General features: G+C 42.2%; 1 protein-coding gene across 1 annotated transcript in view; it reads left to right on the top strand.

Moving 5' to 3' along the window:
• USP46 (ubiquitin specific peptidase 46) overlaps positions 1-12,094 on the top strand; it is a 44,229-nt gene that overhangs the window by 21,492 nt on the left and 10,643 nt on the right. Inside the window, exons 5-6 of the mRNA XM_011973473.1 lie at positions 8,696-8,779; positions 11,301-11,498. Coding sequence (XP_011828863.1) covers positions 8,696-8,779; positions 11,301-11,498 — 282 coding nt within the window. The remainder of the gene's footprint in view (positions 1-8,695; positions 8,780-11,300; positions 11,499-12,094) is intronic.

The following is a 12,094-nucleotide window of genomic DNA, read 5'->3' as shown; positions in this document are numbered from 1 at the left end:
ATCTTTCAGGGAAAAGGCACCAACAACAGCTTGGAAGAGCTTCTGGGTTCATCTGGGTGTAATGTATTGTGTGAGCTGGGGGCTGATTGCGTTCCCATTTCCCAGGGCTCTGAGAGTTCCCCACCCTGGCACTGATAGTTACCTGAGTGCTTCTTATCGGTTTGGCTTTTCTGCTTGTGTCCAGGTGTCTAGGACAAGTTTGTAATTTCTTTGTTTGCAAAGAGTTTTATAGGCCATGATGGCCTCTTTTTTCTTCTGAATGTTTCTGTTTACAGCATGAGTTTCTGTATTAGTCCATTCTCAGACTGCTATAAAGACATACCTGAGACTGGGTAATTTATGGAGAAAAGAGGTTTGATTGACTCACAGTTCTGCAGGCTGTATAGGAGGCCTGGCTAGGGAGGTCTCAGGAAACTTACAATCATGGTGGAAGTGAAGGGGAAGCAGCCACAGGACAGAGAGAGAGCAAAGGGGGAAGTGCTACACACTTTTAAACCCCCAGATCTCATGAGAACTCACTGACTATATTGAGAACAGCAAGGGGGAAATCTGCCCTCATGATCCAGTCACTTCCTACCAGATACCTCCCCCAACATTGGAGATTACAATTCAATATGAGATTTGGGTGGGGACACAGAGCCAAACCATATTATTCTGCCCCTGTTCCCTCCCAAATCTCATGTCCTTCTCACATTTCAAAACCAATCATGTCTTCCCAGCAGTCCCCCAAAGTCTTAACTCATTCCAGCATTAACTCAAAAGTCCAAGGCCAAAGTCTCATCAGAGACAAAGCAAGTTCCTTCTACCTATGAGCCTGTAAAATAAAAAACAAGCTAGCTACTTCCAAGATACAATGGGAGGTACAGGCATCGAGTAAGTGCTCCCATTCCAAAAGGGAGAAATTGACCTAAACAAAGGGGCTACAGGCCCCATGCAGGTCTGAGACCCAGCAGGGCAGTCATTAAATCTTAAAGCACCAAAATAATCTCCTTTGACTCCATGTCTCACACCGGGGCACACTGACACAAGGGGTGGGCTCCCAAGGCCTCAAGCAGCTTCACCCCTGTGGCTTTGGAGGAGCCCTTGCAGGTGCTTTCACAAGCAGGAATTGAGTGCCTGTAGCTTTTCCAGGTGCACAGGGTGGGCTGTTGGTGGATCTACCATTCTGGGGTCTGAAGGGCAGTGGCCCTTTTCTCACAGCTCCACTAGGCAGTGCCCCAGTGGGGACTCTGTGTGGGGGCTTCAACCCCATATTTCCCCTCTGCACTGCCCTAGTAGAGGTTCTCCATGAGGGCTCCGCCCCTGCAGCAGACTTCTGTCTAGACAGCCAGACATTTCCATACATTCTCTGAAATCTAGGTGGAGGCTTCCAAACTTTAGCTTTTGCTTTCTGCACACCCACAGGCCCAACACCGCATGGAAGCTGCCAAGACTTAGGGCTTGCATGCTCTGAAGCAACAACCCGAACTGTACCTTGGTGCCTTTTAGCCATAGCTGGAGCTGGAGTGGCTGGGGTGTAGGCTGCCATGTCCTAAGGCTGCATGGTGCAGTGGAGGCCCTAGGCCTGACCCGTGAAACCATTTTTCCCTCTGTGAGAAAACATTTTAAATGTTTTGTTTTCAAGGCATAATAAATCTAAGTACTGTCAGCCAGCCTGCGGTTGTGACAAACTGCACAGCTCATGGCACCTAGAAAGTCACTGTAAGTGAACAGGATATAGAGGAGGGGTCAGCACATAAAAGGGAAGAAAGTTTTGTTATTGGGAAATTGATACTTAAGCAGGGAAGGGGACTGGGGTATGACCTTATGAGGGAATAATGAAACTTAGGCAATGTCCAGGAAGATTGTATCCCCATAGTACTCAACCATTGAGGAACTGGGGGAGGGACTTGTGTGCTAGGAGATAAATTAGCTACTGAAATTAGCTGCTGTACTTGCCCCTGGTGTGCCTGCCTACCAGACATCCGATCTTGCAAGACCACGGTTAAAATTCTTGTTTCCACTGTTCTTTGTGACTCTAAGTCCATTCTTTGGGTTTGGATGGGTGAGTGTGTTTCTCACACCTCTTAGGCCTCCAAGCCTGTGATGAGAGGGGCTGCTGTAAAGGTCACTGAAATTTCCTGGAGGCATTTTCCCATTGTCTTGGCTATTAACATTTGGCTCTTCTTTACTTATGCAAATTTCTGCAGCCTTGAATTCCTCCCTAAAAATGGCTTGTTCTTTTCTACCACATGGTTGGGCTGCAAATTTTCCAAACTTTTATACTCTGCTTCCCTTTTAAATATAAGTTCTAGTTTCAGGTCGTATCTTTGTTTATGCAAACGAGCATAGACTTAGAAGCAGCGAGAACACATCTTGAACACTCTGCTACTTAGAAATTTCTTCCACCAGATACCCTAAATCATGTCTTTCAAATTCAAAGTCCCAGAGATCTCTCGAGCAGGGGCACAATGCTACAAATCTCTTTGCTAAAGCATAGCAAGAGTGAACTTTACTTCAATTCCCAATAACTTCCTTATTTCCATCTGTTACTTCCTCAGCCTGGAATTCACTGTCCATGTCACTATCAGCATTTTGGTCACAACTATTCAAGTCTCTAGGAAGTTCCAAACTTTCCCACATCTTCCTGTCTTCTTCTGAGCCCTCCAAACTGTTCCAACCTCTGCCCCATTACCCAGTACCAAAGTTGCTTCTACATTTTCAGGTATCTTTATAGCAATGTTCCACTCTTGGTACCAATTTTCTATATTAGTCTGTTCTCACACTGCAGTAAAGACATACTGGAGACTGGGCAATTTATGGAGAATAAAGGTTTAATTGGCTCACAATTACACAGGCTATACAGGAGGAAACTTATAATTGTGGCAGAAGGTGAAGAGGAAATGCATAATCTTCATATGGTGGCAGGAGAGAGAGAGTGAAGGGAGAAGTGCTACATACTTTTAAACAGCCAGATTTTGTGAGAACTTACTATCACAAGAACAGTAAGGGGAAATCCACCCCCGTGATCAAATCACCTCCCACCAGGTCCCTCCCCCAACATTGGGAATTATAATTCAACATAGGATTTGGATGGGGACACAGAGCCAAACAATTATCAGTTCCTAACGTTCCGGTGAAAAGAAGCCATTTTTTATTTCCTAAGGTTTTATGATCACAGGTCATGGAAAACGTTAAGGGTGTACCACCATTAGTTTTTGATGAGGGAATGGGAGAAGGCCATTATATGCCCATTCTCCTCCTTGGTGAGAATTTGGAGTTAGGGAGGTTGGCTACATTCCCTCTTTTCCAGGAATTACTTGAACTGTTCAAAAGGGCAGGTGGCAGTGGCTGTAGATTTGAGATCAGCCAGGTGAAGTGTTAAGTGACTGGTGATAATTTCAACCTTTGGGAAACCTTGTTATAAGAAATAGAACTGAAGTTTAGGTTTCCATATTTTTTTTTCCTGGAGAAATGTGTATATTGGTTATCCATACCTGGTGAAGTCAGGCTAGAGGCACTTGGAAATGTTCAGGCTAGGGTGGGTGAGTATAAAGTAGACTCTGAATGCCTTTTAAACATTCGACTCTGTCTTATTGCACTGTGCAGGCTGGTATCTTTGAAGTGCCTCCCACTCCCTTGTTTTACATCACACCTAAACTAGACCTTGACCAACTCGGCTATACCTGCCCTAATATGCGTGTGAGATGTCACCTCTACAGCAGAAAGAGAAGCCTGCCAGGTGTTGCCACTCACCACTCAGAGTTCCGTGATGGGAGAAGGACCTGCGGGGGAAAGATGCAGGAAGCAAATGATGCCAGTGGAGTCGTTAGCTTTCTCTGTCTCTGAGACAAAAGAGAAGGAAGGGTGGGCTCTTGCTTGGCCCCTTTCATGGTTTAATTTGGATTGCATTTTTGAGGATTTGTTTTTTAAACTAGAATTATGAATTTTCTTCTCTAATGTTATGTCTGCATTTCTCTTCTGATATGTTTCCTTCATTTCGATAACTTTAAAAAATAAAAAATTAAGCTAAAATGGTGGGGTTTGAATGTAAGATCTGGGGCACCTTCTTCCAGAAAGTTTTTAGGTGGTGAATTATAATGTATTTTCACTGAACTTTTGTTCCAGAGAAATGATATAAATAGTGTTTAAATTCAGGATATAGATCTGGAGAAACCATTAAGTTTGTGTGGTAGCTGAGCTATAATTCTAATATTTCAAACCTCAGTACTGTGTCTTAGGCAGAGTAAGCCATTTGTGTCGTAGGAGAATACTGAGAAAGAAAGATGTTTTTTCCTTGTGAAAAGTTCAGGGCTGACCTCAGGCAAAAACTTAAACTATGTGAAGTTTATCTTAATTATCCTTGCATGGCCTTTTTGGTTATTTTTGTCTTCCACTTGAGTGCCTTAGACCCTCCCCATGACTCCTTCCCAGAATCTCCCCTTTCTCCTCCAAATGCTCAGTGCTCTAAAACCACCTTCCCTTTCCTCTATCTTCCTCTCATTTTAAATTCCCATTCTCCCAGTGCCGACAATATCCCCAGGTTATTGGGAAGCATTGGAGTAATGACTCTCTGCCTTTACATTGGCATTTTGGCAGCACATTGGAAGATTTAAGAACAATAATGCCTGGGTTCCACCTGGAGAGATTCTGATGTAATTGAATAGAGGGAGAGTCGGGGGTGGAGGGGTGTGGGATTGGGCATTGGGATTGTGTTTAAAGCTCCCCAGATGATTCTAATGAGCAGCCAGGCGAGCAGGAGGAGAACCACTGCACTAGATTCTAGAATAAAACTTCCCAACTGGTGAGCCAGGGAAAATGGGTTAGATGTATTCATCTCCTCGGTTCCTGGGAGGCTAGGAGGGCCTGGCAGTGCCAGAGCCCCATGGCCAGCCATAGGAGCAGCCTCGTCAGTATATCCTACTGTGTTTCTCATGGTAGTATTTCTGTGTGGATCATGACATGGAAGTGTTACTTGAGGATTTTTAATATCGATTTTAAATTATTGTGATGAGTGAAAAAGAAGATTTTAATTGAAAATATATCAAAGATAGACATTAACTTGGACATGATAGCTGTGTTTACAATAAATGATAGCCTTCCCTAAAAAGAGTCTTTCTCCATTTTTTAAGTTTTAAAATACTTGCATAAGGCTTTAGTGCCTTTTTTGTAAAAGCATGCATTTCTTATTAGATTTGTTCCCAAAGTGTATTTTCTTTCTTCTCTTTCTCTCCTTCCCTCCTTCCTTCCTTCCCGAGAATGGAGGAAAAAGTAGAACAAGGAGTTTGATCTATAACTGACTGTGAACCATCAATTGAGATAACTCACTACTTTTGGAGCAGCCCTATATTAGTCCATTCCCACGTTGCTATAAATAAATACCTGAGACTGGGTAATTTATAAAGAAAAGAGGTTTAATTGGCTCATCGTTCTGCATGGTGTTGGCATCTGCTTGGCTTCTGGGGAAGCCTCAGGAAATTTACAATTGTAGCAGAAGGTGAAGGGGGAACAGACACATCACATAACTGGAATAGAAGCCAGGGGTTGGCGGAGGAGCTAAACACTTTTAAATGGCCAGATCTCGCAAGAACTCAGCCACGATGTATGGCGAGGACATCACTGGGAGGATGGTGCTAAACCGTTCATGAGAATTCTGCCCCCATGATCCAGTTACCTTCTACCAGGTCCTACCTCCAACATCGGGGACTACAGCTGAATATGAGATTTGGGTGGGTACCCAGATCCAAACTATATCAAGCCCCAAAGTGTATTTTTAAGTAATATTTTATTGCTGCTCTGCCTCTTTTTAAAGCAATACAAAGAATTTTGTGTTTTTCTCCCAACCTCTGCTCTATGCTTTGATAATTTATCCCAAGTGTGGGAGAGAGCAAGTGCCCCTCTGTCTTTCTCATTGGAGAGTTTCCTACACCACTGTTGCCCATTTTTGTTCTAACAGGTATAGAGCATTAACTGACAGCTGCTCTGCCTCAGCATTTACTGCTGGGGTCCTTCCCTTCTTCTAATTGACCTTCATTTTCTAATTCTCAACTCATGGATGCCCTAAGAGCATTACTCTGTCGGCGACCTTCTTTGTAAAATGGGTCTTTACATTAGGTATTAACTTCTGCTATATTTCCACCTGTCTGGGTGTACAAATCAAATAACTTTTTGGAAAAAATAAGAATGAGTAGGAATGAATGATTCCCTGTTTGTTGCTGGCCTTTCTTTGGCTATTGTGACCCTTTAGCTTGGTAGTACAGCTTGTCCACAGTAGACATTGGGAGGATATGAAGCTCCATAACGCCCATACTCACCTCCCTGCCTCTGGCTCCCTGGTTCCACTCAAGTCAATTCCATGCAGCCAAAACAAGATTCCACAGCACTTAATCAACTGAAGTTTTCAATCAGCTAAATATGAGTTTGTTTTATATACCACGTACTTGAAATCTGAAAGTTTAGTACATTTGCACTCTAATGGCTTTCTTGCCTTTTAGCCCTCTCCAATCCCCCCTCTACCATGCTGTCAAAAGTGGAATTTCCAAAAAGCACTACCTGATTATGTCTTTTCTTTGTTGAGACTGTTGGTTAGTGTTCATACTGGTGTCTTGGTAGCGTATTCCAGGCTGTGTGACTTGCTGCCTGATATGATTTGGCTGTGTCTGCACGCAAATCTCATTGAATTGTAATAATTCCCACGTGTTAAAGGAGGGGCCAGGCAGAGATAATTGAATCATGGGAGCAGTTTTTCCCATACTGTTCTCGTGGTAGTGAATGAGTCTCACAAGATCTGATGGTTTTATAAATGGGAGTTCCCCTGCACATGCTCTCTCTTGCCTGTTGCCAGGTAAGACATGACTGTGCTCCTCCTTTGCCTTCTGCCGTGATTGTGAGGCCTCCCCAGCTATGTGAAACTGTGAGTTCGTTAAACCTCTTTTTCTTTATAAATTACCCAGTCTCAGATGTGTCTTTACTAGCAGCATGAGAACAGACTAATACACCGCTGCTGCTATTCCCTACCTCCAGGCCTCTGCACTGCAGTGTTCTCTCTGGAGTCATTGACTCTTATTTGCTTGTTCACCTGGCACACTTCCCCTCTTTCTCTGTGCTTTCTCCTGGACTTTACACCTGCTTCTGTCTTTGTTGGTTCATTCATTCAACCAACAAATATTAATGCGTTCCATTGTGTGTCGTGCTGGGGATATAGGAATGACAAGCGCACTGCCCACATAGAGGGGAAGCAAGTAAACAAATGAACAGAAGATTGGTTTCAGATGCTGGGAAGAAATAGGACGGCAGTGTGATAGGGGTTGGATAGGCTTGGACAAAGTGGCCAGAGAAGTTTTCTCCAAAGAGGGGATGTTTAGGCTGAGTGCTGAACAACCATGTTAGCCAGCCATGGAAGCTTCTGGGAGGAAGCTCTCAGTGCTGAGAAAATAGCACCTGCAAACACCCTAAGGTAAGAAGAGGATATCCCAGGACCAGTGTGACTGAAGCAGAAAGGAGGCAGGGTGGATAAGTGCAGTGGAAACTGCTGGAGGGTTTCAGCAGGGGAATCATGTAATACTTTTTATTGAAGCTGCACTGATCGTTTCATGTTGTCAGTGGTTCATTTGCACGCATCTCTGTTGAAGTGTGAACCGTATGAGGGCAGTTATTCTCTGTGGATCCCCAGAATCTAGCTCAGAGGACTGGCAGGAAACATTTGGGGACTTAATGAATGAAAGAATCCGTGTTTTCTTTTGATGTGTTCTGTGTAAGTGGTAGAATCACCTAACACATTTTAAATAACATTTTATGTTTAATAAAATCTGGTCATTGTGGTGCTAGGACACTCTGTGAACAAGGAAATGTCCCAGAATTTTTCAAAACTGTAGGGTGTTAGTCCAGATGTTCTTTTCAGCCCTTGAAGCAGTACCACAGAAATGTTAAGTAGAATCTCGATGGCTGGAAAAGAATGAAAAACCATGACATTTAAAAAATAAAAACCATAAGTAGCAGAGTAGAACCTCAAGATAAGGCAGATATACATATGACAAACACAGTGGCTTTTGTTCTCCAAAGGGGGCAGGCAAAAGTTCATATCCTCTGGCGGGGGAGCAGTGGGGAGCAATGGTTGGTAGGAGGTGGTCATCTGATTAATTCAGGATTTCTTTAGTTCAGTAAGAGGGCAGTTTTGTATATGGTTTAAATTTCATTATCTTTACTTTCGTGCTCTTTGAAAATATGGACTACCAGAGAAATACCGTTTTTCATTAACTACACAATAATGTCACCTTGCATATTATCTGATTTCCTTTTTCGACCTAAGTTTTAGTGTTTATGGTGAGCTTTTACTCAATAGCATTTTTCTATTATGATTTTAGTTTCTAGCTTATAGGTATTCACCATTAAATCATGAGGTTTTTTTCTGAATCCAGTTGGAAACCCTAATTTGTATCTGCCTTTATATATCCCATAAATAAAACTATATTTGAATCTCTCATGGTAAATTCATGATTTGATGTAAAGAACATGTCTACCATCATAATGGCACCCAGTCTTCTTTTTATTTATCCTGTAGTTTCTCTTCCATCCTAGTTTTAAGTAGGGTTTTTTTTTTTATTACTTCTCCCATTTTTATTTAAAAATTACCTTACAGGTTAATTGAGGGATTTAAAACATGGTATACCAAGTAGATTTGGACATTTTTTAAAGATGAAAATAATTTCCTCTACAGAGACTTCAGCAACACAGAAACACTGTGTAGTGAACAAAAATATTATTGTGAAACATGCTGCAGCAAACAAGAAGCCCAGAAAAGGTAGGTAAAGATTTAGCTCAGGGTTATCTTTGTGTGGTGAGAAGGATCCAGACTGTGGGGCCCAGCAGGGTTGGCTTTGAATTAATCTCAGCTTCCTGGGCTTGTAGCCGTGGAACCTTGGGAAGTCAATTACCCTCCTCACCAGTGAAACTGGGATAAGAACGCTGACCTTGGAGAGGACAACTTGGAGAATTGTCTGTCCGATTGTTTACTTATTTGTTTATTCATTCAGTCATTCAGCAAATATTTGTTGAGCCCTGCCGTGTGCCAGATACTATGCTAGATAAACAAGTAATGATTAAATGTAATCACTATTCTCTTGAGATTAAAGGTAAATTATATAAATACTTAGCAGAGTATATAACACATAGTAGACACCCAATATTATTTTTGTTTGTATTGCCTAAACATTGGGACCTCTTATTTAGAGACAGAAGTTTAAAAAATATATATCATTTCATAAGGACTCATGAGGAAATTATTAACACATCAGTTATAAGCATAGGTGATTAGAGGCTGGGCGCAGTGGCTCACACCTATAATCCCAGCATTTTGGGAGGCCGAGGAAGGCCAATCATTTGAGGTCAGGAGTTTGAGACCAGCCTGGTCAACATGGCGAAACCCCGTCTCTACTAAAAATACAAAAATTAGGTGGGTGTGGTGGTGGGTGCCTATCGTCCTAGCTACTCAGGAGGCTGAGGCAGGAGAATCACTTGAACCCAGGAGGCAGAGGTTGCAGTGAGCTGAGATCGCACCACTGCACTGCAGCCTGAGTGACAGAGTGAGACTCCGTATCAAAAAAAAAAAAAAAAGAAAAAGAACAGGTGATAAGAAAGTAAGTTATTGCACCATCTTTTCTGCACACCAGTTACAGCTCTTGGAAAATCTGGAATAACCAGTTGTTCCCCATTAATCTGCTCCTACAAGCCAGGAAAGTTGCCATTTCAGTCATCCTGCAAAGGCTTCCGTGAGTTAAATCTATCTTGTCAGTGGTCTGGAGTATTCAAGGCAGCTGGCAGATGCTCAGTACTGCTGTCTAAAACCCTCAGGGGTTTAGACCTGAGGTTGAGATCATTTCTCTGCCTAGCCTTCCCAGGCGTTCACTCCAAACATGTACACTTTTCTTTGCTGCAAAACTTACAGATGGTTAGTCACTGTAGCAGGCAGGCCTCAAGGAGGTAGGTAGATATCTTTTGTTAGTAAAGAAAGTCACTCATGTCTGCCCCCCATCCTTATAACCGCAGTCTGCCTAAGACTGGCCTTGGGTCTTCCTTTGTGGCATTAAGATGTTTTTCGTTCAGCCCTGGGGAGTTTATACATTACAATGTTATGTGTTCCTGTAAAATATGGGGTTCCCCATAATTCTTATTTCTCTAGTGTTGTTTTACTTGCTTATTTGTATGAACAGGGCTTTTCCTTAATAGATTCCTTAAAACTATTCTTTTAAAATTTGTCCTTTTCACATACTATGCATTAAAAATGTATGCAAACTAAACGGTATTTACACTTAATTCAGTACATTCATGGAATGGGGGCCTGGAAGATAACTGGAAGACCCGTTATTCTAGCAGTATACTCTGCATAAACTGTTATCTTTGTGACTTTTTACTGAGGAATGATCAGTTACTAGGTGACTTTTTACTTTTTTTTTGTGACTTTTTACTGAGGAATGATCAGTTACTAGGTGAACGATCACCTAGTAAAAAACCTTTCTATGTTTATATAAGTTTGGGAAGTCCAACATCAAACAACAGAACAATTCCTTTACTGCAGGATTTCTCAAAATCTTCAGTGTGGTAATGTACACTTAGGATCTTCAAAGCAGAAAGTAGCATCGTCCAAACTTACTTAGCCACAGAAACATCACATCTGTTAACATCTCCAGTGCTCTCATGCACCCAGTTTGCAAAATGTAGCCCTAAACCAACCCCTGCATTTTATAAATGAGGAAACTGAGAGCTAGAGAAGGGAAGTGACTTGCCCAAGATCACAAGGGTCGGAATGAGAGTGAGCCTGGCACGCTTGGTGTCCCAGTGCCCAAGAGTGTGTGTCAGAAGCATCCATCTCCTGCCAGTCCTCGGAACCTGTAAGTCCAGCAGTCAGCACCATCTACCTTGTCCTCCTCCCATCTTCCTGTTCTCAAAAGCTCTCAACCCTCCTCTCCATCATCTGAGGGGGTAGACTGTCCAAGTATCATTTCTCTCTGGAAGGCACAGGGCAGTGGTGGAGAACAATTGCACAACCTATTTTTATTTGTACAAAAATTCTGAAACATCTCCTTTCAACAAATAGACACACACCGTTGTACATTTCTCCTGCTGGGATGCTCCTGGGAGCCAGGGATGTAGGTTAAGTCAGCTCTATATAAGCCAACATACTTTTATCCTTGCAAACTGTTTGGTTGTTTGCTGGTTTGAAGTTGGATAGAACTTCCTCTTACTCTGTTTGTGCAGGTGACAGTGTATTCTCTTCCCCTAACAGGTGTTGGGTACAACTGATTTTCTATTTCATGGTTTCTTAGGATGAGGGTAAAAAAGCTGCCCATGATCTTGGCCCTGCACCTAAAGCGGTTCAAGTACATGGAGCAGCTGCACAGATACACCAAGCTGTCTTACCGTGTGGTCTTCCCTCTGGAACTCCGGCTCTTCAACACCTCTAGTGATGCGGTGAACTTGGACCGCATGTATGACCTGGTTGCTGTGGTCGTTCACTGTGGCAGGTAAGGGCAAGACTGGAAGCAGACATACAGGGTAAGTGTAAGGGTTGCCCCTTCGCTGAAGTATACCCAGCTGCACCTTTCCTGGGCCGTGGCACTCAGTACTTTTGGGATATCTTCCAAACTCTTACTGATCATCACAAAAAATATGTAAACATGCCTGCAGACACATAAAATAAAGAGCATTCCAATAATGAAAATCTAAGTGTTCTATCATGAGAGAAATCACTTAATAAATCTCCTTTGCATGGAAATGATGGTTATGAGGAATTTGAAATAACATGGAGAAATGTCTATGCTATTATTTTAATTTTTAAAAGCCAAGTTGCATTTATAGTATGATCTCAAAAGTATTTTAAGACGTGTAAATAAAGACTGGAAGCAGTGGATCCAATTTAATATTTTTTTGGCACTTTGAGTGATTAAAAATATATTCTCAAAAAATATTCTTTGTTATTTTTGTTCTTTCCCCAACATTCTGTAATAAGTATATAATCAGAAAAAAAGATAAGAGAGAGAAGGCCTCTAGATATGGAAAGGCAAAGCATTTTGCCGAAATTCCTTTGAGCAGATTTTTTTTTTTTTTTTTTTTTTTTTTT

The sequence above is a fragment of the Mandrillus leucophaeus genome, unplaced genomic scaffold, assembly GCF_000951045.1.
Source record: "Mandrillus leucophaeus isolate KB7577 unplaced genomic scaffold, Mleu.le_1.0 Scaffold1380, whole genome shotgun sequence".
NCBI lineage: Eukaryota > Metazoa > Chordata > Mammalia > Primates > Cercopithecidae > Mandrillus > Mandrillus leucophaeus.
This window is presented reverse-complemented; position numbering and strand designations above follow the sequence as displayed.